Source organism: Syzygium oleosum, unplaced genomic scaffold, assembly GCF_021117445.2.
Source record: "Syzygium oleosum isolate NSW1041296 unplaced genomic scaffold, Sole_v2.1 Sole_v2.21, whole genome shotgun sequence".
NCBI lineage: Eukaryota > Viridiplantae > Streptophyta > Magnoliopsida > Myrtales > Myrtaceae > Syzygium > Syzygium oleosum.
The window spans coordinates 6,031,912-6,057,513 of NW_026607505.1; the positions used below are offsets into that span (position 1 = coordinate 6,031,912).

Consider the following 25,602-nt stretch of genomic DNA (forward strand, 5'->3'; position numbering starts at 1 on the left):
CGGTCGAGTTCGAAATCGGTGGGACTCGGTAATGCCATGATTTGTCTCATAAACTTTTTTTTTTTGGTTAATACCACGAAAAATCTCAAACTTATACATCGATGATAAATTTACTCCAAACTAATCTTTTGACCATCAAAACCCCCGAAATAGTACATCTGTGATAAATTTACCTTCCGTTAAATTGAATTAACACCGCGAAAAATCACAAACCGATACACATGTGACGAACGGAGGGTAAAACCCCAAACTGGTACAACCGTTAACTGTCACGTGTCATCCAACTCATAAATTTAATGGTAAAATTTAAAGGAAGCTAAAGGTGCGTTTGTTTCGCGAAAATTCATTAATAAAGGAAAATCATTTTCCGAAAACGGTTAGTTTTCTTTCGTTTGATAATACGTAATCGAAATTGTTTTCTGATGTTTAAATTTTATTGGAGAATGATTTCAATATCATGACTTTATCTCAAGGAAAAAAAAATCGATTTTTTTAAAATGTTTTATTTTTAAAAAACGAAATTTTAATTATTTTAATTTCTTTTTAAAAAAATTTGAATTTTTAGTTATTTTTTTTTCTTTTCTTTTTCTTTTTTCTTCTCTTTCCTGTTCTTTTTTCTTTTCTTTCTCCTCCTTCCTCCACCGCGACCGGCCGGCGACACCCCGACAATGACCCCAGGCGAGCTTGAGCTCGCCGGCCTCAGGAGAACCGCAAGCTCGAGCTTGCCTGGATCTAGCAAGCCACAAGCTCGCTGACCTCTGCTGAGCCCTAGCTCGCTTGGATATGGCGAGCCTCGAGCTCACTAGCCTCGGGCGAGGTCAAGGCGATGTGGAGGCGGCGAGGTCCAAGCGAGGTGGAGGCGGCGAGGTCGAGCTCGCCAGATCCCGGCGAGACTCAAGCTTGTCGCGTTGAGGCTGGCGAGACTCTAGCTCGCCGAAATCTGGTGAGCTTGGCCTTGCCTGAGGCCGGCCATTCGCCGGCAAGGACAAAAAAAGAAAAAGAAAAGAAAAAATATTAACAAATTTAAGATAATCAATTTCGAAAAGTGTTTTCACATTTTTTAAGTAGGGAATTCACTTTCCTAAATTTATACGTGAATGGTTTCCTTGACTGAAAAGTGTTTTCGGTTGACCAAATCATTTTCGGACAACCAAACGGACGAAAGTCCGGAAAACAGTTTCCCGAAAAGCAATTTCACCAAAATAAACGCACCCTAACAGAGGATAAAATTGTTAACGGAAAAGGTTTTCCTACCAAAACTTAGATTCAAGAAAATGATTTCCTCTTTGAAAAAACCGGAAAACGTTTTCTGAAATATGACTAGATATCGTTTAGACCCAAAACTCTACACTTGAGCACGAAAATCCCAACCTTGGTTCCCACTTCCGGCATTCAAGATTAGATCCCTGACGGCTGGGCCCGGGACCTCAGTGTCTCGGGCTTGGGCCCCCGACACCCACACCCAGATCCATCGAGGGCGAGCCCTGGTGCCTATACCCGATGCTCCGGCACCCAAACTCGGATCCATAAAAGCTGTGCTCGAGTTCCCAACTCTCAGGCTCTGGTCCACAAAGACCGTGCGTGGGTCCTTGATGTTCGAGCTCGGGTCCTTGATTAATAAAACGCTTGTTCTTATAAATATTTTTTTAAAAAAATTGTAAAAATTATTCATGTTAGTGCCTAATAAGGGGTGTCAATGGGTCGGGTTGGGTCGGCTTCCACTACTACCCGACCCGACCCAACCCGAATCATAAGTGTTCGTGCTCTCTCTGACCCGAACCCGACCCGAATCGCATAGGACCCGAACTAAAAATCCGGGTTGGGTCGGGTTTCGGGTTCGGGTTTTTGCATGGGTTTTTCGGAGGGTGCGTTTAGAAGCAAGTCTAGTAAGAATTTTTTTATAGAGTGGGTATTATTAAGCCGCTCGTCACTTTGAATACAACTAAATTGCTTGTGCTGAAATCAACTTGTGTACAAGAGCTTTTTAACTTAAACCGTAAGCTTCACCATCTTTAACGCCCGAAAGAGTATAGAATCCAAATGCACTGGAAGCAACAGCAACATCCAACAATCTAGAAAAGGAGCTCAATTGCCATAACAAATAAATACCTTTTCCCCCACAGAATTAAGCGATGAACTAAAAGACAAATGATTCGGAGTAGAGAAGCTGCGAAGGCTCCTCATTGAAATTAATAGAAAAACATACGAAACCTCCTTATCGAAGGATGACCAAGATGGAGGCGGAATCAACGCCGGCGACCAAGGGGGAGACCAAGATGGCCTCGATTGAGGGGTTGTGGAAGGAGACGAATCGTTCCGTGAGAAAGAGAGTGTATCGCGAATTAATACTTAAGGGTTTCAATTCAATTTTGGTAAACTAACATGTTTCGGTTCGGTTCGTGTTATGACCCGAACCGAACTGAACCGAACCGAAACAAGTCACAATACCCATTTTATAAATTTATACCTGAACATAGTAAGACCCGAACCGAAAATACCTTAAAATCTCGGGTCGGCTCGTGTTTCGGTTCGGGTATTGTGTTTGGTTTTGACACCCTAGTGCCTATCGTGCCACATAGGATGGCCGGTGTTCACGTCAGCAATTTACGGTCAAAATTGATCAGATTAAGACTCAATTGGCACAATTAAAATGTTTAGAACTAAATACAATATGTTTATAATTTTTTCAGTAATTTTGCCCGGGAACAACCTATCTTCTCAGACTGAGAGAGAGAGATGGCTGTCTTAATTTTGGTAATGAACTTTGGAATTGACGCTTTCGATTTAGCTTCTGTTGCTTTTTACATACCAGCGGGAGATGGAGGAATCTCGTCCATTGTTTTATGCGGAGCCAACATCATGGAAGGAAAACCGGCGATTCCGGGACGAACGAGAACCACCCGGACGCGAACTCCTCTTTACTTTCCTTTCGTTTTCCGGGAAAGTTTGTCCCGATGCGGTGGAGATTCCCTTCGGAGGCCGCTCGATAGCGAGCATTCGACCACAGAAATCGGAGAAAAAAGTGAGAAGCTCTTGCTAGAAGAACCACGTGACCCACGACCTCGCCAGTCACATCATGCAAAGCTCGGGCACAGGGAAGGAGGAGGAAGACCGCAGGTCCACGGCGGGGCGGCGGCGGCGGCGGCGCGCCGTTCGGATTGTCGTTTCTGGTACGTGATTTTCCGGCACGCGTGCCATGTGTGTGTATGGCCGGCCAGTCGACCAGCATGTGCTCGTCACGTGCACGTTGCTAGCCCTTCCCAAAGGCATTTTGGTCCGAAAACCACGGTATCTAAATCGAAATTCGAAACCCCTCAATTGATCTGAGGGCATAGTGCACGCACATAAGACAGCACCTACTTGGATTTGTTTCGGTAAAAGGACGTTCCCATTAGTGGGGGGCGACTTCGGAGGTTTTAACGTTTTGATTACATACAACGGAAAGAGAGAAATGTATGTATTTTTCCCGAACTAAGATGCCCCCGGAAAAGAGGGCAAAACGCGCACACAGTATGCGCACGTGTTCACTATCAATGGCGATGGACCCTTTAATTATCGGATCAAAGCTATCGACTTTAAGGTACTTTGGAACAAAATCGAGTTTAAATTTCGAGAAACGACCATCGTCTCGAAAGTTATTGAGCCAAAGCAATAGATCCCACTTTAGGGATATTCTTGAATTTTGGCTAAGTCATAATATCCGCGAGAGCAGCCGTTCGACGTCGAGCTTCGGTTGTCGAAACCAACGTAAAAAACGTCCGAGGGGGAGCGCTCGTGTTGCTGTCGGCCGCTCGCTGTGGTTCACATGTACGTCCCGCGCACGAGAGAATCCACCCGCTATCAAGAATTCAAGATACTCTTCGCCCTCGGGCTTCGCATGACGCACGAACGCAAGCGCTAGAGGAAGAGGAAGAGGAGAAGAGACGAGAAGATAACCTCCAAGAACCTCCTCCTTCGACGCTCTCCCGTTCCCATGTCTCCTCCCTCCCTCTTTCTTTGACCTTCGTCTCGAAGCTCGCGTAAAGCTGCGTTTTTGCCCCATCTTTCTCGGCACCCAGAAGCTCCGAAGGGAAGGAAGAGTTGATACGCGGGCCTTCGTGTTCATCTCTTCTTGGGTTTTTTGCGGCTTTTGGTTGAGCCTGGGCTTAGATGGCGGATGTGGTTCGATTGTCTTCATTGGGTTTCTCTTCTTCTACTTCTTCTTCTGCTCTGACGCCGTCCTCTTCGCGCCAGCATGCCCTCTGCCCTCCTCAGAAGCTCCACAGGAGGTCTGGTTTTTCTGCGAATTGTTCCCACGGTGGGGGTGTGGCGGGTCTTGGTTTCGGACCCCGAAAGCAATTTGCCTCGTTGAAGGTAAGGCTTTTCCCTTTTCTTTTATTTTCTGGGGAAATTCTTGCTTTTGGGGGATATAGTATTGGATTATAGTGAACTTGTGAGGACTCATTCGAATGAGCTGCTTGTTGCTGCAATTTCTGTTTTTTTGCGCATCACCCGGGCAAGATCATATTTCGGTTTCAATTGGATTGGTTTTTTTAGTGATTGGGGACTGTTCTGTTGTGTATGATTGTCAAAGTCCGTAGGATTACAAGGACTTGATGACTGACCATCATTAATTTGGAGCAGGAGGGCTTGTTAGGAACTAAATGAGTAGGGAAATCTCGTCTTGGTTAGGATTTCTGGTGTATATCCCATTTGTTTGGTCTTGCTCCATCCTGTACTTTGGTAGGAAATTTGGTTGCTCTGGATGGTCAAAGAAAATCAAGAAATCCCAGCAATGCTTTGTCAACGGGTGCTCTGGCTTTATTCAGTTTGTACATTGATCCTTTGAGGTTGAACAAGCAGGTGATTTCCAATTCAGTGGTATCCTGAGCCAAAAAGAGAACAGCAACAGCCTAGAGCTAAAAAAAATGTTTTACAGGCTAAGATCAAGTATAATGCAGTGTACATACACAGAATTGTGCAAAAGTTTACACTTGCGAAGGTGCAAATTTTACAGATTATTGACTTCTATATGATCCTTTTATTGGCCCTTGTTTGACTCAAGAGTAGGGGATTTTGACAAAACGAACATGGTACCAATGATGGAACCTGATTTCATTGGTGGATACCAGTTGAAGCCCCTACCCTTTTTGTTGTTCTTAATATAGACACAGATATAAATTTCTGAAAGTTATTGATAGATCATTCATGAACCGTTTTACTAGAAGTAGAGAGAGAGAGAGAGAGAGAGAGTCTGATTAAGCTAGTGGGCTTGGGAGTAGGCTGTTAAAATGATGCTTCAGTGTTTAATAGTACAGGTCCACCATGAGGAGGAAAAAGGAGGAAAAAATATTCAAGTGTACTCTGTTAATATGTACCCATATATACTTCGTGTACAAAATTACCAACACACGCACGCAAATCCACATATGAATAAGATTTCTGTTTTATGACTCTGTTTTGTTTATGGTTTCTCCCTTGTTGGTTGCTCTCCTCCAGGCGCATGCAACTGTTACTGAAACGGACCAGCCAAAATGGTGGGAGAGGAATGCCGCACCCAATATGGTTGACATTCATTCTACACAAGAGTTTTTGAGTGCGTTAAGTCAAGCTGGAGAAAGACTAGTAATTGTTGAATTTTATGGGACTTGGTGTGCTTCTTGCAAAGCATTATTTCCCAAGGTGAGTGTCCCATCTATTATTCTTTTCATGGCTCAGTCAACATCGAGGTATTGTCTTGATACATTGATTGTACATGTCCTTTCCCATTGGCCAGGTTGATCCCCCCCCCATCAATAATATTATATAGGCAGCTCTTCTACAGAACATTATTTACTTTAAAGTATTCTCCCAATGACATGCATTTCTCATTTCATATTGTGGTGGCTGATTGTATAAATGGCAGGAGAAAGAAACTATATGCACTTTATGCAGGCGTCATTTTAGATTTTGCATTTTTCCCAATTTTACTGTCTTGTTTTCTGCCTCGGGAATTAGGGTTGACCTTTATACACATTGTACTGAGAATTATTTGAACTGTGGCATGTTGAATGAGAAATTATATCTGCTCAATTCAGTGTTCCAGTTCTGGCAGGTATGTAGGTACTCTGTTGCTTGATCGACTGAAACAAATGAAGCACAAGTCGTCTATATGTGAAGTAGTGTTAGTTTGTACATGGAATACCTAGAATTTCATGTGGCAAAGAGTGTTAGGTACTGTATGAACGACAGTTTGAGAGGCAAAAATATTTGGTAATGACAGAAGTGAGATTCTCTTGTTCTCAAGAATACAGAAGCCAAAAATCAGAACTTCTAAACTATTTGCCAACAGAGTAGCGTAATATTAACATCCCGCTGGAATAGGCTATGGAACAAAAGACCTGTCAATAAAAGAGCTAGGTCATTGTTTAACTTGTGGATTGCTATGTTAATACCAATGACAAATAGAACTAGCAATTGCTCTTGTTCGTCTTTCTTTTCCTCTCGGGCATTTCAAATAGCTAATATAAAATGGGAGCAGCATGTTTATGTAGTACTATAGTTTATGAAGTTTATCAAAACTCAATGGCTTTGTCATAGTATGCAAGTTTTAATCATCTATAGTTTGCATCCGTTACATGCGATTTCCCTTTGTGTTAGCCTTGATTTGTGTGGTCTTTTGAATCAATGCTGGCATTTGTGACGAAAAGATATGCGGAATGTGCTAATTGAGTTGCTGATCATGGTCGCATGTCATCCAGAATTGTGTCTCCAACGGGGTGGTTCTTTAAGGCATCCAAGTTGCTATAAATTAGTTAATTTTTGTCAAGAAAATATGTCCCTAAGAAGGAAGGATTGACTATTTATAAATAAATAGATGCGATGCTGATAAACCCAGTTTCATATATCAAGGAGAAATTAAAATTGGCCATGGTTAAGATATAACAACTGAATTTTGGAACTTGTTGCCATCACTTCCTTGCACTTTTCTTGGAATTCTTCTTGTTGTGTTAAGCCAATGCGGGTTTTGTGCTGACATTTTCTTGTGGTAATCCATCAGCTCTGCAGGACAGCCCAGGAACACCCCGAAATCTTATTCCTTAAAGTCAATTTTGATGAAAATAAGCCAATGTGTAAAAATTTGAATGTGAAAGTGCTTCCTTATTTTCACTTCTATCGTGGTGCTGATGGACAACTGGAGTCCTTTTCATGCTCACTTGTGAAGGTAAGTCTCTCAAATAATCTTACACGTGTTTCTGCAGCTGGTTTCGGTGAGATAGTTGTTGTGCTACGTTGGTAGAACTATCGGGAATTTGGATCGATGAAGTTGAGATGGGATAGTTTGACCTGCTAAAGGGGGACGAGAAAATTGGGTTTCAAGATGGGACTGCAGGATATTAAGGTGGTATTTGAGTCTGGATTAGTCGGTTAGATTTTCCTTCCGAAGTTTGGACAACAAAAATAGCTCAGGAATAGTCTGTTCAGTGGCTGCTCAAGGTCTACTCTATTCATGCCTTCCAACTTTAAAACCTGGTAACTAAATAGCTTACAGTCTGAAAGTAAGGATTGGTGATCTTCTAGGGTTCCTGAAATCGTGGACTGGGGCTGGGTAGTCTGAACAAGTAATGAGTTTCATGTGAATGTGGTCAAACAATTTTAAATCTTCACATATTTAGGTGGCGATGGTGTCTATGCAGAAACTTTAATTGCTACATCTACGATTGTTTGATGATACTTATGAAGCAGAGTTGCTGTTTAGGCATGAGGCCATGTTTCAGGAATCGTCTGTATGAATAATTGATCATGTAGCATATAATTAGGCGTGTTTTTTTATCATGCAAACTTAAACAAACAGCCGCGTCTGATCTTGTATTTGGTCTCACTTTGTTCTCCTGAATTATCTGTAGTTCCAAAAAATTAAGGATGCCATCCAAATGCATAACACTGAGCGTTGCAGCATTGGACCACCTAAAGGGGTCGGTGATCTTATTCTAGAACCTGCTTCTCCTTGGAAGGATAAATCGGCAGGAGCAACTTCTGCATAAAACTCTTATCATAAGGATCTGTCTAAATCAGCTATAGTGCAGCAAGCAGTCTCAATATGTATATTTACGCCAACACGGTGAAGCGACGTTCGTAAGTTGTTTTCTGATTGCATATTTGCAATTCTTGAAGAATTTTTGGCTTTGGCTATTGATGTATTTAGTTTGAAACATCAAATAGAAATGTAACTCTTGCTAGTATATTTCCTCTGATGATACCTCAGTAGATTTTTCCTGATCATTTTCTTGTCGCGAAGGGGGAGTTTCGGTGCATTTTTCTTGTCCAGACATAATTTCATTGAACATAGAATTGTCGAAAAGGAACTGGATAAACAAAAGGTTCATATATCTGTGACCCTTCGGCACGTTAGTAATTAGTATGTTCATTAATCTTTTCTCTTTTTAAGGAAGACAAACTAATGACTCGCTGTCCTTGTGTCTTCATCCATCAAACACGAAGGTAAACTGGTCAAGTCAGGTCTTTAGTGATGGCAAATCCTGCAGAGCATGAGTTCCTTGTTGAAAGCATGACCCTTTTGAAATTCTTTAAACTCTGTCCTTTCCGCTCTTTGTTTAATGTCAATGAGGATAGATAGCGAATGCCCGAGCAGTTTCGACCGCTGCGGTCTGGTGGTGGGAGAAAAGCACAACATCGAAGACTCCTGTCAATGGATAATAGAAGTAGGTCAAAACACACTATGCGATGTTAATTTTTAGTACTTGGATACTATCTTTTGTTGCTCACTCCGTAGTGTGTCATGTATTTTGTCCCCTCTGGTCATCCTCGGTTGTTTGTTGATTTTTCCTTATTTGAAGACCATGTAAACACGTATTGTTTGCTTCTGTTTTTGTCCGATCTTGTTTGCTGTCTGGTGTTTTCAATATCAGATCTATTCACTATCTTCTCGTCGCTGAATTTGATCATAGACGTGGACAAGAGGTGTCATCTCTTTGTTCTGCTTTTATTTTGGGCTCTCCAAAATCTCCCATGGTCTTGACCAAAAAAAAAAAAAAATCTGCCATCGAGGAGCCTGAATCAATCTCCAATTTAGAGTTTTCTCCATGAATTCCCACCAGTGCAAATCAAGAATCAACATTTAGCCATGTCCCATATGAAGGCCATCAATTCTCAAAGTGAGATTTCTCTGATCAGATTCACCCTTCACTATAACAAGCTTGAATGTGTTTCTCAAGCAAAAACACATACTTTTTGACTAATCTCGCGCCATGTTTGGAAAAACGAAAATTAGGTATCCCTGTTGGAAAAATAAAATTTGGAATTGACATTCAAATATGTCTTGAAGGATTACATAATATTTATAAACCCTTTAGATAACTAGAACGATTAAAAACTATCTTGATAACAAGCAACAATAAGTAACACAATTTCCTAGATAATAATTTCCAAGACTCTAAGTCTCTAGATAATAATTGCAAGGATCTAATTCACAAGATGAGCTTGGATTACGAAAAATCTTTTTTATTTCCAACAGCCTCCCTTAAACCGAGCTCATCTTGACCATGCTTTCTCTTGAGTTTAAGGAAGGAGTCCGTCTTCAACGGCTTAGTAAACATGTCAGCCACTTGGTCTTCCGACTTGCAAAACTGTAACACAATCTCCTCGGACTTCACTAGATCTCGAATGAAATGATACTTTATATCAATGTGCTTGCTTCTTCCATGAAAGACTAGATTCTTTGCAAGGGCAATTGCTGACTTATTATCACAATTAATCATGGTCGGATGCTTCTGCTTATGACGTAATTCAGCAAACATCAAATGTAGCCAAATTGCTTGAGTAGCACAATAAGCCTCTGCTATGTATTTCGCTTCCGCACTGGACAAAGCAACCACCTGTTGCTTCTTTGAGAACCAAGAAAAAATTCCATTTCCTAAAGAGAAAACATAACCAGAAGTACTCTTCCTTTCTCTAATATCACCTCCCCAATCACTGTCTGTATATCTCATAAGCTGAAAATCATTAGAAACAGTGTAGAATACACCATCATCCACGTTACCTTTAATGTACCGTAGAATTCTTTTTACCGCCTGCAAGTGTGATTGTCTATGAGTCTCCATACATCTGCTTACCATCCCAACACTATAAACAAGATCTGGCCGAGTAGAAGTCAAATATCGTAGACTCCCGACTAGCCTCTTGAAATATGTGGGATCGACTTCGGAGCCACTTCCATCTTTTGTCAACTTCAATCTTTCCTCCATTGGAGTGCTAATTGGTTTACAAGTAGCCATCTTGAAATGCTCAAGAATATCCTTGGCATACTTTTGTTGACAAATAAAAATACCATCCTCCGATTGTGTAATTTCTAGGCCGAGAAAATAATACATCAGACCCATGTCCGCCATCTCAAACTCACGAGTCATGGCCTCCCTGAAGTCAGAAATCATCTCTTGACAATTTTCGGTAAATATGAGATCATCAACATATAGGCAAACAATGAGCATCTCACCGTTCAAGCCAATCTTCACAATTAAAGCATGCTCATAAGAACATCGGTTAAAACCATGATTCATGAAATAAGAATCAATTCTGGTATACCATGCTCGCGATGCTTGCTTGAGACCGTAAGGAGCTTTCTTCAATTTGTAGACGAAACCCTCTTGTCCTTTCTTGACATACCCCTTGGGTTGGAAATAAAAAATATTTTTCGTAATCCAAGCTCATCTTGTGAATTGGATCCTTGTAATTATTAACTGGAGACTTGGAGTCTTGGAAATTATTATCTAGGAAATTGTGTTTACTTATTGTTGCTTGTTTTCAAGATAGTTTTTAATTGTTCTAGTTATCTGAAGGGTCTATAAATATTATGTAATTCTTCAAGACATATTTGAATATCAATTCCAAATTTTATTTTTCCAACATTTGGTATCAGAGCTAGTTTTGTTTGAGTTTTGTGAATTCGGCTTAGAAAATCTCGTGTCACATGGCCTCTGTGAATTGTGCCGAGACAATCCAACCTCAACTCCCAAGGTTCGATGGGAAGAATTTTGAGCATTGGAAGATCCAGATGGAGGTGCTATTCGGGTTTCAGGAGCTGACTGAGATTGTGGAAAAATGATTCGTGGAGCCAGAAACGCCGACAGATTTGACAACGGAGGAGCAGAGGACAATAAAAGAAAATCACAAGAAAGATCGTAAGGCTCTCTTTTACATCTTTCAATCAATAGATTCGTCAATCTTTGAAAAAGTGGCGAATTCGAAGACGCCAAAAGAAGCTTGGGACTCTCTCATCAAAATATACAAAGGTGTTAAGAAGGTCCAGAAGGTTCGACTTCAGACTCTTCGTCGACAATTCGAGCTCCTTCAAATGGAAAAGTCGGAGTCCAATTCCAACTATTTCTCACGGACATTGGCTCTTGTCAATCAAATGAAGGCCAATGGTGAGACAATTGGTGACTAACAGATCGTTGAGAAGATTCTTCGGACACTAAATTTGCAGTTCAAATATATTGTGACTTCCATTGAAGAGTCTCGGGATCTCTCTATTTTGGCCGTTGATGAGTTGATGGGCTCTCTACAAATGCACGAGCAACGACTCAAGGAGAAATCTAAGACGGTAGAGGAAGCTCTACAAAGCTAGTTGGTGTTGCCCGATGAAAAGAAGAAACTTTCTAATCAAAGGAAAGATAAAAAGTGGCAAGAGAAGCATTCTGGACAACGAAAAGATAAGTCCCATATTCAGTGTTTTAATTGTAAAAAGTATAGGCATTACCAATCTGATTGTCGAAGCAAGAAAGTTGGTGGTCAAAAGTTTCATGCCGAGATAGCAAGATTTGTTGATAGCAATGATGAGCATGATAATGCTCTTTTATTCACGTGTGATGCTGCGGTGGAAAACCAGAAGAACGTTTGGTACTTAAACACCAGATGAAGCAATCATATGTGTGGCGAGAAGGAATTATTCTCAAAACTTGATGACACCTTTCGTTCGGAGGTGAGGTTCGGGAATAATGTCAAAGTTCCTATCATGGGAAAGGGGACAATTAAAATCAAGGCGAAGGATGGGTCGGTTCAAAGCATTTCCGACGTTCATTATGTTCCTGGTCTTCAAGAAAATCTCCCAAGCATGGGACAATTGTCCAAGCGAGGCTATCACATGACCATTAAGGATGAGCTTTGCACGATTCATGATGGCAAAGGAGGGTTGATTGAGAAGGTAAAAATGGCTCGAAATCGACTTTTTCCTTTGTATATTAATTATGCTACCTCGTGTTTTAGTGCCTCGGTGCAAGATTCTTCATGGCTTTGGCGCAAGCGGTTCGGGCATGTGAATTTTGACAGCTTGAAGCTGTTGTCTCGAAAGAAGATGGTGCGTGGACTACCTGAAATTTCTTCTCCGAAGGGGATATGTGAACCATGTGTTATTGGAAAAAAGTGCAAAGAAAGTTTCCCTTCGGGACAATCATGGAGAGCTTCAAAGCCATTGGAGTTAGTGCACTCCGACCTCTGCGAACCGCTCGGTGAATCGTCAAATCGGGGGTACAAGTATTTTGTTACCTTCATCGATGACTTTAGCCGGAAAACATAGGTTTATTTCTTGAAGCACAAGTCCGACGCCATTGATGCTTTCAAGGAGTTCAAAGCCTGGGCACCAAATTCGGATTCTCCGAACTGATCGTGGCACAGAATATTTGGTTGGTGATGGCTTCTTCAAACAGTGCAGCATCAAGCATCAATTGGCAGCACGGTATACTCCTCTACAGAACGGAGTAGCGGAAAGAAAAAACCGCACTATTGTTTATATGGTTTGTACCATGCTTTGTTCCAAATAATTGCCTAAGCATTTCTGGGCGAAGGCGATTGCTTGTGCTGTTTACTTGTTGAATCGGTGTCCTACTAAAGGTCTTGAGTTCAAGACTCTGGCGGAGGTGTGGAGTGGTTGAACCCCTTCAGTTCAGCATCTTCGCATGTTTGGGTGTATCGCTTATGCCCATGTGCCAAATGAGCTTTGCAAGAAGCTTGATGAGAAGAGTGAGAAGTGCATCTTCCTTGGTTACAGTAATGAAACAAAGGTTATCGGTTGTATAATCCGGTAACAAAGAAGGTGGTTATCAGTTGAGATGTCACCTTTGATGAGGAAGGTGAGTGGACTTGGAGCACGGAGGAGAAGAAGCAGTTTCACTTTGTCCTGGACTAGAAGTTGGTTCAACCCGATTCAGATAGTCAATCTGAATTAGTAGCAGCATCAGTGCAACCTGATCTAATAGCAGAGAATCAGTCGGATTTTGCTGAAACGTCCTCACGTCCACGGCGAGAACGAGTTTTACCGGCTCGTTTGAGGAATTGTGTTTTGTCCAATGATGATGATCCCTTTGATGAAGAAATTATTAATTTTGCTCTCTTTGCAGATTGTGATCCGACAAACTTTAAGGAGGCTTCCCAAGATGATGGTTGGGTCCGCGCTATGGATGATGAGATATATGGGATTGAGAAAAATGATACGTGGGAGTTCACTTCTCTTCCAGAAGGCAAGAAGTCCATCTGCATGAAATGGGTCTATAAGACCAAGTACAAGCCTAATGGTGATGTTAATCGGTTGAAGGTTCGTCTTGTAGTCAAGGGTTACAAACAAAAACTCGGGATTGACTATTTTGAGGTATTTGCTCCGGTTGCAAGAATGAAAACTATTCACGTGATCTTTGCTTTGGCCGCTCAAAGACGTTGGAAAATACACCAAATGAATATCAAGTCCACATTTCTCAATGGCGTACTTAAGGAGGAAGTGTATGTGGATCAACCCGAAAGGTATGTCAATAAAGGACAAGAGGGTTTCGTCTACAAATTGAAGATAGCTCTTTACGGTCTCAAGCAAGCACCGCGAGCATGGTATACCACGTGTTGACAATTTTGTGTCAAGTGTCGATGTCCTAGTCCCTCCCCATTGAGAGATCACAACTCTGCAAAATTCTACATAAACATTGTCCCGAATCACAGATCCAAGTTTCCATTATGTTTTTTTCAAATGGGTAAATAACTCAATGCTCGGTGACTTCAAACATTACGTATGTGATTTCTTAGATAGCAAAGCCCACGGATTCCATGAAAACCGTCCTTGCTACCGAAATCAATCTATTCCAAACCTTGGTACGCAAACCGAACCGTCATCTGGAATCCTTGGCCAACGTTCTCTGCGTGTGCGCGCGAGAGAACTCCAAGGGGGATGCATCCAAAATACCGGTGGGGGTTGTTCTTGACTCTGCAAATCCCAATCAATCAAAAAGAGAGTTTCCTGAAGAAGTCGCAATGTTGGAAGTCCAAGTCCCACACTCACTCTAATCACACACAGGAACAAACAGAGAGGGTGGACCATTTTCACTTAAAATAATCCCGGAATTGCTGTCGATACCGATCCTGTGCTCGGGGATATCGGAATCTTTGCTGCTTTTAGGAAGGTTCGTAGACGCATTACTCTTAAACAAAAGAAAAGGGAAAAGAAAGCCGGGGTCACTTTCGCCCTCCTTTCGTGCATCTGCAAGATTACAAACCAGCACAGCTCAGACATCCATGATCAAGCCCACGACTTCTACAGCTAGTCAACTTCGCTGCTTTGCAAAGAATATTCGTTCATATGGATGACCCAATTCAACTGACATTTGCTCGTTTCAGAGACATACAGCCATGAAGAAAATGTGGGTTATGCCGAGCGAGGAAGGAAGGATGGACGAAGGGGGGAAGAGATACCCATCATTCTTCACTTGGGAACGAATCTTTCCTCACCACTTTGGTGCAGAATACTTAAAGAGAGACTCTTTCTTTAAGCCAGAGATTTCTTTCCCTGTGCTTGACAGCTAAAATTTGTGAATTATATGATATTGTAATCTGATCTGATCCTGTCCCCTCGCAATCATATCCAAGATTTCATTTTCATCGCTCTGATTTCAGATCAGCATGCTAATAATTCAGCCTTAAAAAGGGAAACAAGAAACAGAGTCGAGAACGCTAGTTTTTCTTTCCTTTGGGGAGGGCCCAAAGCAACACGGGTCGAGTTCGTTCGCCATTTGCACATCGATATCAAGATTCAAGATTCAGACAGAACCCACCACCCATCTCGACCCGACCCGACCCGCTAGCCCGACCGACAGTGGACCACCCGGAAGTCGCACTTGGGCGACACCAGCCCCATCAGGAGCCTCGCCGTGTTCTCCTGCCGCACCACCGCGCCCTCCTTCTCCACCAGCACGGCGCCCACGATCCCGTCGTACCCGCCGCCCCCTCCGGCCACGTACGCCACCAGCGCCGCCTGCACGGGGCCGAGGCTCGGGTTGTACGCCGCCGACTCCGCGTACGAGCCCTTGTACACCTTCCCCTCGCGGTCCACGATCGCCACCCCGGACGGGCACTTGCTGTACGGCGCGTGCGACTCGTTCGCCGCCTCCAGCGCCGCGGCCGCGAGCTCGTCGGCCTCGGGCCCGTCGCAGAAGCCGTTGCAGGAGGACCCGCGGTCCGGGTTCGGGCTCCGGGTCAAGAACGTCAGCCCGTTGTGGTGGGGCTCCAGGAGGAGCGGCACCTCCTTGTCGAGGAGATCGTCCGGCCCGAACCGCCGGGGGAGGAGACGGGACAATGGGCCGAACGCCGGGTCCGGTGCTTGGTCCGGGTCGTCCACGGGGAAGACGCGGATTTGGATATCGGGGGCGTCGCGGATCTCTTGGAAGAACTGGCGGCAGTGGCCGCAGGGGGTGGAGGAGACGGCGAAGGCGAGGAGGCGCCGCTCCCGGTGGAGCGCGAGGTTTGTGGCGAGGAACTGCTCGGCGTGGACGGAGTGGTGGAGGGGGAGGCCCGGGAACTCGAGGTTGACGCCGAGGAAGATCCGGCCGGAGGGGCCGAGGCCGACGGCGCCGACGTGGTAGCGGGAGATGGGGGTGCGGGCGAGGGGCTTGGCGGCGCCGACGAGGGTGGGGAGGAGGTCCGTCAGGGCGAGCCCCGCGTCCTTGGCCATGGCCGCGGCCTCGCAGGCTTCGATGACGAATCTAGGCGGCGGGTCCATGAGCCGGGTCGGGTCCGTCGCCGGAGTTTTGTGGTGGGTAATGGATTTCCCTGAGAACGGGGAAGAGGAAGGAGAGAGGAGGAGGAGGGGGAGGGGGAGGGATTATGATGTAGAGGGCCACTATTTATAGATGATGACAAGTCATATTTATTTATTTATTTATTTATTATTATTATTATTATTATTTTGGGTAATCAAGCACTTCTTTGGCACACTCTATAATTAAAATATTTTATAAAATTTTTCAAAGTGGACGAATGATTTTGCTGGTGACCAAATATTGGGAGGAGATTTTACCATATCCCCCCTCCTCAAAATTGGGAGGAGGGTAAATGGCGAGTTTTGACCACAAAGCTAATCATGAAACAGGCGGCTCAATCGAGATTATCGAGCCCGATCGCAGGGCAGGGATTCTCTTCTCGAGGCTTGACTTGATTGTCTTGGCTCACTCAGGGTGATTTTGTGAGCACGTGTATGAGAGAAATCAAATGAGTTTGTAGGTCCACGGAGCGCAGAGCCCCCGTCCACCGCTTCTACTACTCGGGGCATGAGAGAAACTACTTCATTGTATTCATCCAATTTGGCATGCATAGTTGTTTTTTATTTTTTATTTTGTGGTGTTGAACATTTAATTGGGATGGAAGTAACGTTAGACTAGAGTCAAATTCATTTCAAGATTCCAGTGGGACTTTGGTGCATAAACCTGTCAAACGGTGGATCGGGTCGGGTTTGACTCTGGTCGAAAATGGTCCGATCAAAATAGACTCATTTTCATGTAATGAAAATCTAATGACCCATGCTCGATCCATATCCAACCTAACCTATATTACTAAAACATTTTCTTATTTAATTCAATCTAGGAAAACTCGTACCCAAATTAAGATGAGAGTGCAAAGTGAGTAAGCGGCGAGAACGATAAGTTGAGTTTAACTAAGTTGTAAACCCATTTACGATCAATTTATGACTCATTAATACATATATATTATGTTTATACCAATTTATGACATATTTAGTGAATATAACTAACTTATTTTTGATCAATTTACTAATATATGGATTAAGAATTGGATTTATAATCCATTTTAACAGGTCTAGTGGTGCATAAATGCCAAAATGTGGCGATGCGAACATTCTTTTGAACATTTGCAAAGAGGTAACCACACATATCCTCATAAGAGGACATCTAAAACTTTACCTAGAATAGAGGGAAAGAAAAAAGGTAAGCCGAAAACTTAGAAAGCAATACCGCTTTTCTTTGTTATTTTCTAATCTTCAATTAGTATATAACTATCTCGAAAAATACAAAAAAATGTAATACCAATGTTAAAAGTACAAGGAAAGAGATAAGCATGCCCTCGTCGGATAAATGAATGGTCTGACTAGATCTCAATCACAAAAGGCATTATAAAATGTCTGAAAAGTCATTCGCCCACACCGACCATTGCACCAAAGTAGTCCAAAGTTGATAATAATGGAAGTGCACAATGGCTCGGATTAGGGTTTCTTCCTAGGCCAACCTACAAACACACATGTCGCGTGAGATTATTGTCCAATCGATCCTAAATTTATTGCGTAGATGTCAATTCGGTTATTAACTTTCCAATTTTTCTAAGTTAGTCCTAAAATTTTTCGCGAAATTACAATGTAGTCCTTCCGGCCAATATTTCGAGAATCATTGATGTGGTGGTGTGCCACATAGAATGGCTGACAACGACTAGAACGTCTAATTGAAGGGACTACATTAAAATTTAGTATAAAGGTTTAGGATTAAATTGACATAATTGAAAAGTTTAAGATTTAGGACTGATTGGGTAAGTTTCCTCTCGTCACACTTATGTCATCTGCTTTATTGCTTCCAATCAATCGGCGGAATTTCTTCTAGTGTTGCAGAATTAGGATATAGTTAGGATTGGGGCATCTAGTTCTTATGTTCCACATTTCGCATCTCATTCATGGATAGTGCAATGGTCACATGTAGCATCCTATAGTTAGAATGTTTTGTACTCTTTAGAATATGCTTTGTGTCGCGTGTGTGTGTGTTTGTTTTAGAAAATATAAAATTAACGGTCTAATGTTTGTTTCGTGGATTTTACGCTATATATGTTGTACTAGTTAATGCAATAGCAAAAGACACGACTAACATGTGAAATTATGTGATTATGATAGGCAAAGCATGCGTCGTTCGTGCAATAAATTTTATTGTACCTAATCTAATTGAGTCCCCTAATTAAAGTCCAAAGCACGACATCTTTTTCACAAGGCGACAACAAAGAGTTTTGTTGAGTGAATGCACGAACTTCGGCAAAAGAAGACATGTCCCGAGTCATGATGACCTTAGTCATAGAGGATGTGCGACGCACTTACGTATCTTCATGTGGCATTTTTATAGTTGTTGTAGAGCATAATGGAGAGCAACGGATACCTACACCTCTTTTTTATTTTAAAGTAATGGTATGGAACAATAGTTGTGTCAACTTGTTAACACCAAAAAAATACCCGAATATTTTGGTCGACGGTTCAATCGATGGGTGCCGGTTAGCAACCGACGGCGAAAGAGGAAATGGGCATTGGAGTTGGACGGCCGGTGAAGTGAAACTGGGTTTCAACAAGGAGACAAAATGTTGGTCGACCGAGATGCTGGGAATGAAACAGTTTAGAGCTAAAGCAGGGGGTCGACGGACGTAGTATATCGGTCAACTGAAATGAGTGTAGGATGTAATTGTCAAGATGTGGAGTCGATAATCTCGGGAGCTATAACCATATGTAGATAAGGGCTGCTGAACAATGGGAGCCACGTATGGCAAGTTTTTTAATACTTAGTAACTTTCTATATAACTGTCGACTACATATTATGAATACTCGAGATATATTCTTTGTACGGTTAATATCACGAAAAACTCTAAATTTGTGCACCTGTAACAAGTTTACCTCTAAAATATGTCACTAGTGTACCAGTTTGGGGTTTTTGATAATCCAAAAATTAGTTTGGGGTAAATTTATTACAAGAATACAGGTTTAGGGTTTTTGGTGACCCAAAAATTAGTTGAGTAAATTTGTCACGTATGCATCAGCTTGGGATTTTTCGCGGTATTAATCATTCTTTGTAAAGCCGATCAATCAATCCAAGAATACACGTTGCCCATCTTTATTCTTAGTGTGTTTTACATTTCCAGTACACTATACATTGTCGAAAACTACTGTTTCCAATATCTGTGCCTTTAAATTCTACGCCATTTACATTTCCCGTCCAAGAATCATCAGGACCCTTTGAACCTTCGTCAATCGGACCAGTTCATTGAATCTTTCGCTCTCTCGGTGAAACGCGACTTCACGCCGCGGGTCACCTGCCCGAATTCAAAAACCAAGTACTAGGATGCCATATCTAACCGTAAAATGGACCCCAAGAGAGATTGAGATCTTGTAAGTCTCTTTCGTTGGGATCTTTGGAGATGGTTTGATTGTCCAGGGTTTCCCATTAGTCAAAAGAAATTACGTATGATTCATCAGCATTCACGTTTGCTTTCCATTTGAAGGTCAAATCAACTTTAAGCATGAGTACAAAGAAGCAACGCAAGGGCGTTTTGTAGAAAGTCTTCCCCCTCTCCCATGACATGTGTATTTTTTTCTTTTTTTAGTGGTGATGATTGATCATCTATGGATGAATATGCACGACGTACTTTCAACAGGAAATAATGGGGTTAGAAGTATCCTGTAAACCATATGAACTGGTCAAATTATAAGAAATAATGAGGTTAGAAATATCCTGCAAACCACGTGAACTGGTTAAATTCAGACGTTTGGCAAGTGAAAACATAAAATTGGTGAAATTCGAATGAGTGAGCTTCGGTTCGCGAGCTGAAAATCCCTCGACGCCTCAACCAACCATAAAAATAAAAGAATCGTTCAGGGTGTGTTTGTTTCACTAAAACTTCATAATAAAGGAATGTATTTTCCATGGAAGTTTTCATTTGTTTGATGAGTTTAGGGAAAGTGATTTCCTTCTTGCCAGAAAAGGAAGTTGTTTTCTGATGCCAAAGCGCGATAGAAATTAGGCTAAACAGAAGAATCGAAACGATAATGAGGAACAAACTGTTCTCTCAATCGATTAACAATCGATAAGTTTTCAAAATATCCAAAAACTACTGCCTCTCAAAACCCTAAAAACGAGTTTATAAAGGGTGTTAACCCTAATGACAAAAAAACGCAAAAAATACACAAAATACACTTAATTCGAAAATTACTAAAATAATTTAAAAAACCATCTAAACGACCTCGAATCGCGAAAATCCATCGTTAATCGTAGCCAAAGGCTACAAGTATTGATCAGCACACCGTTTTGCTTCGGCCGACCAAATCTGAACTCAATCCGACATCGTTGACTTCAAGCCCGCCGGTTCGTCCAGTCGCATAACGGGTCCACCGGTCCCCTAGGTGCATCATCCTCCCCTGCTAGAGAAAGATTCGTCCTCGAATCTGCTTCGTCTTCATTGTCGTCAATCTCTTCAGGGTCTTCTTCCTCTTCAGTGTAGTAAGGTGACAAATCTGCTACATTAAAAGTTCCAGAAACATTGTGCTCACCCGGCAACCCAGGTGGCAACTCTTCCGGTACGACATCAGCAAACTCCTCAAGCAAGGGCAGAACTTGGGTAGGAATTTCGGGACTGTCAAACTTCCGCTCTATCACCACAATGGCAAAAAGCTCAGGCGCGTTCACTGCCTCTTCTAGAAATTCTGACCTGGACAGCAGATTATTCTTCACTTCCTTTCTCAAATCTGAAGGACCCAGAGTAATGGTTCGGCCATCCTTCTTGAAGGTGTATGTATTTTTGAATCCGCCATGCTGTGTTTTCCTGTCAAACTGCCAAGGTCTTCCTAATAGAATATGACAAGCATCCATTCGAACTACGTCACCCCACACTTCATCAGTATATTTCTTCCCAATCGAGAACTACACTAAACACCTCTTGCTCACTTTTACCTCGTTCCCTTTCCTAAGCCATGACAGCTTATATGGTTGAGAATGTTCGACAGTTTTCAACCCCAACTTTTCTACCATAGTGGTAGATATTACATTCTTGCAACTTCCCCCGTCAATTATCATACTACACACCTTCCCCCCATTAGTACACTTAGTATGAAAGATATTATATCTAAGCCATGATTCATCATCCGCTACAGCAACATTTAATATTCTTCTAACGACTAGGGACTCACCAGAATCAGCATAGATAATCCCTTCCTGTTCCGCATCCGCATCCTCTTCTTCGCCTTCAGATTCATCATAAACTGGACCTTCATTAGAGACTGGATTATCAACAAGCGTCACAATCTATCGGTTCGGACAATCAACAGCAAAATGCCCGAATCCCTGACACTTGAAACACCGCTTGGCTACAGTTCCTCCCCTGCTAGTTCTAGCACTACTCTGCCCCTCGTTGGATGCAGGTTTAGAACTCACATCCTTAACTGTGACCGGTGTCGAATTTACCGCAGATTGTCCCGCTTTTCCTTGGGATTCTTTATCTGACCACTTGGAATTGCTGCCTGACCACTTAGAATTACTGCTCTTTCTTTTAAACTGCCCCTCCACCTTTAGGGCTAGTCTCCACACATCCTCATATGTCCAATACCGTGTAATTGGACAACATCGAAGATCTCATATCGCAGCCTTGCCGGATATTGTGCAATCGTCTGCTTCGTCTTCCTCCGCCACATCACAACGCATCCGCAAGCAATCAAATTCTTCTGTAAATTCCTCAACTATTTTATCACCTTGCTTGACGTTATGATACTAGATAAACGCCTCTTGCCTATAATGGGTAGGCAAAAAAAATTTCTACAATAACTTTTTCATCTTCTCCCAGCGATCCACCTTCGACTTCCCCTCTCTAGTGCGTTGCTTTTTCACGTGTTCCCACCAAATCGAAGCATGTTTTCGCAGCCTAATAGCCACTAACTTCACTTTTTGCCCCTCAGTTAGGTCTTTAAGATCAAAAATCTGTTCTACCATATGCAACCAATCAATAAACTCATCAGGATGAGCCTTACCATTAAACTCGGGAATCTCGATCTTCATCCCGAAAATTTGCGAAGGGCGCTGATTTCTAGGTCGTACTCCTCGATTCCGCCTCGGTTCGGAACCCCAAAAGGGTTTACGTCCTCCTCTTCATCATCGGATGGATCCTCGATTCTCGCTTCTTCTTCGGATTGAACGCCTAACCTCGCCTCCGCAAGTTGTCGCTCCAAATCCTAGATTCATCTTCTCTGTTGTTCAATTTCTACGTCTCGCAGATCTCTTAGACGCGGTTGGTCGTCTGCTTCAAGAACGCCTCCACGCCCCCGGCCACCACGAGCCCGCCATCCACGACCGCGATTCTGTTCAGCCATTGATTCAAGCAACCTGTGCTCTGATACCAATTGATGCCGAAGCGCGATAGAAATTAGGCTAAACAGAAGAATCGAAACAATAACGAGGAACAAACTGTTCTCTTAATCGATTAACAATCGATAAGTTTTCAAAACATCCAAAAACTACTGCCTCTCAAAACCCTAAAAACGAGTTTATAAAGGGTGTTAACCCTAATGACAAAAAAAAACGCAAAAAATACAAAAATACCCTTAATTCGAAAATTACTAAAATAATTAAAAAAATCATCTAAACGACCCCGAATCGCGAAAATCCATCGTTAATCGTAGCCAAAGGCTACGTGTATTGATCAGCACGCCGTTTCGCTTCGGCCGACCAAATCTGAACTCAATCCGACATCGTTGACTTCAGCCGTCGGTTCGTCATCGCATAACGGCCCGCCGGCCCCTAGGTGCATCATTTTCTCTCAATTTAAACTTGTTGTTTTCAATCTATGGAGAACATTTACTGTAAATCGATTAACTTTTCATCATCAAAACACCGGAAAGTCGAAACATAATTTTTTGTAAATATTTTTTCTTCAAACAAACGGACCCAAGCCACAGATTATTTTTAGAATGATTACTGTTGTACCAAACAAAAGTGGTCGTCTGGATAGCACTAACGTGTCGAAAGAAAAAAGGGGAATCCATGTCACAATTTGATCAACTTCTCCAAATGCAGGGCATAAGGGACATATGCTGTAGCCAACTGATGATGACATTGGATTCACATTAAGAAAACAACAATCTGTACTTGTAGTTGCTGCTAGCTTGCAAGCATTTGTTAATTGTTCTTCTTTTTTTATCTGTTATCTTATTCACTGAGTTTGGAACTTGCCATGCAATTGTCCATCTCTCTAGAGCTCTGCGATTGGCCCCACTCTCTCACCTACCTCTCTCTCTCTCTCTCTCTCTCTCTCTCTCTCTCTCTCTCTATGAGTACAAATGTATGATTGCTTGAGTTTCTGTCTGGCTGATTCATGTTTAACATGCTGTAATCAGAGAAGTTGTCTGTATGTGATGGGAGATGAAAGTGATGGAGGAACCATATGTGGAGGTGAAACTTGATTTCCATTTCATTTTCCAATGTGGCTTTGATTTGCATGTCCCTCTAAATATGTAGCTAGGGTTCTTCGGTTAGCAAATTACGCGTTCTAATCGAAGGTTTGAGAAAGGATCACCTTGCCTAGCTTGCCTTACAAAAGACTCGCCCATCTCGTGAACCAATACGCTCCACACCCGGTTGCAAAACATTCAACTCATATAATACTCAGTTCGCACGCTCTATAATTATCAATAATTTCACTTTCTCATAATTAGGGTTTGCACTAATCCATGTAGTAACGTACACGCACCTACTTATGTACTCACATCTTTTGTACGTCCATGCACTCACATACAAATGAGATGCTCAATTTTATAATCACCGACTTGGTATCCGGGGTCGGCTTTTCGAGGACCACAGTATCATAAATTGCCCTCAATAAGAGAAGCTACCTAAGTTAATCACCGTTGACCTTGGAACTTTGCGTGCATGTCTGCCAATGCATGATTCTCCAAAAGCAGCTGCATTGTGCTCCCACCTACCACTCCAATGTGTGCGAAATTGATCTGTGGTTAGCTTGGCTGCTTGCATTTGATTAATCAAAATCGTTAAAAAGGAATACAAAAAGGGAAGCTTGGTGAAGATGTTGAACTTTTTAGTTTAAGGTGCTTCTTTATGTCGGAATGTGTGGTGGAGAGCATCGTTCGCCCCACTTCTACTTGTCGTGTTCTATTCTTTATGTAGGTGGGAAAAAGAAACTATTTCCAGTTGGGGGAACGAAAAAAACATGCTTTGTTCTTGTTCATCAAGTGAAAAAGATCAGGAAGTATTCGTCGCATTTTTGAAAGGGTTGATACCATAAAAAACTTTAAACTGATACATATATGATAAATTTATCCTAAATTAATTTTCTGGTCACCAAAAACCCCAAACCTGTACACCTATGACAAATTAACCTTTCGTTAATTTCCATTAAATTTTACCGTCAAATTACCCAGTTGGATGATATGTGGCAGTTGATGGGTGTACCAGTTTAGGGTTTTACTCCTCTGTTTGTCACAAATTTACCAATTTATGATTTTTTGTGGTATTAATTTAATTTTAACGGAGGGTAAATTTGTCATAAGTTTATCAGTTTGAGGTTTTTTGTGGTAAAAAAATTAGTTTAGGGTAAATTTGTCATAGGTGTACAAGTTTGGTATTTTTTGTGGTCAAAAAATTAGTTTGGGATAAATTTATTATAAATGTACCGGTTTAGAGTTTTTCATGGTATTAACTCTTTTCAAGTTAACTTTCTAAAAAAAAGTCAAGGAGTTGTTATTTCAATTTTTGAAAAGTCAAGATTAAAATTTTTTAGAAGTTATATGTGAATTCATAGTGAAAAGCCAGAAGTAAAAATCACTCCAAACAAGCAACCTCTATAGTTGTTTGATGTTCGAAAAGAATTGGTGACTCGGGCTGTCTTAAGTGATTTTTATTTTTTATTTTTGCTTCTTTCAAATCATGGTAGTGCACTCATTTTAGCTTTTTCTATCTTAAGCAAAATTTCAAATATTCGCTCTTGTTCACATAATTTCTTTTTATATAAAATTAATCCAAGTTGGAATAAAATTATCCCACCCCTAGGGCCAAGATAGATTATATCCAACTCTTTATCCACGGACCTTTACGAGTTTATTCAATCCAAGTGTATTGCCAAATGTTAGATATGATCGATTATATCCTATCCGGCCTTTTGTCCGGGTCACGAGTGCAGTACGATCTCCAGCTGACCCACCCAATTATTTCATAGAGAGATGGGCTAATAGACAACAAATATTGTTACCCAAACCAAAAGTGCTTAAGCTTAAATCCAATTATTGTACTTTCTGGCCCAACCAATAATGAATGCACTCCCTTCTTTAGCAAAAAATGTGAGAAATGTTACTAAACACACTTATGGAACAATAAGTGCTGATGTTTTCAAATACTGAAAAAGAAAATCAAAAGCTGTCTGATTATGCCTGAAAACTAGATAATAAAGATTGAATAGTACGCATTATTAGAAGATTTTGACAATATGGTCGATAATATTGTAATCAAGAAGCATCAATTACAAGAGAAAGAAAGCGCAATACTTTGGCTTGATTATACAAATATTAAT

The 25,602-nt window shown here is 41.8% G+C and overlaps 3 protein-coding genes across 3 annotated transcripts; 1 reads left to right on the plus strand and 2 right to left on the minus strand.

The window, feature by feature from the left end:
* Window positions 1-3,540: 3,540 nt before the first annotated feature.
* LOC115671170 (thioredoxin-like 2, chloroplastic) lies at window positions 3,541-8,241 on the plus strand. The gene is made up of 4 exons (XM_030592641.2): window positions 3,541-4,353; window positions 5,479-5,661; window positions 7,019-7,183; window positions 7,866-8,241. Exons 1-4 carry the CDS (start codon window positions 4,150-4,152, stop codon window positions 8,001-8,003), a joined length of 690 nt encoding a protein of 229 aa, XP_030448501.1. The 5' UTR covers window positions 3,541-4,149; the 3' UTR covers window positions 8,004-8,241.
* A 1,223-nt stretch (window positions 8,242-9,464) lies between these two features.
* Window positions 9,465-10,535, minus strand: LOC115671134 (uncharacterized mitochondrial protein AtMg00810-like). The gene has a single exon (XM_030592609.1). The coding sequence runs from the start codon at window positions 10,533-10,535 to the stop codon at window positions 9,465-9,467; it is 1,071 nt and encodes a 356-aa protein (XP_030448469.1).
* A 4,033-nt stretch (window positions 10,536-14,568) lies between these two features.
* LOC115671101 (cytidine deaminase 1-like) lies at window positions 14,569-16,085 on the minus strand. Its single transcript, XM_030592582.2, has one exon. The coding sequence runs from the start codon at window positions 16,004-16,006 to the stop codon at window positions 15,089-15,091; it is 918 nt and encodes a 305-aa protein (XP_030448442.1). The 5' UTR covers window positions 16,007-16,085; the 3' UTR covers window positions 14,569-15,088.
* Window positions 16,086-25,602: the final 9,517 nt, after the last annotated feature.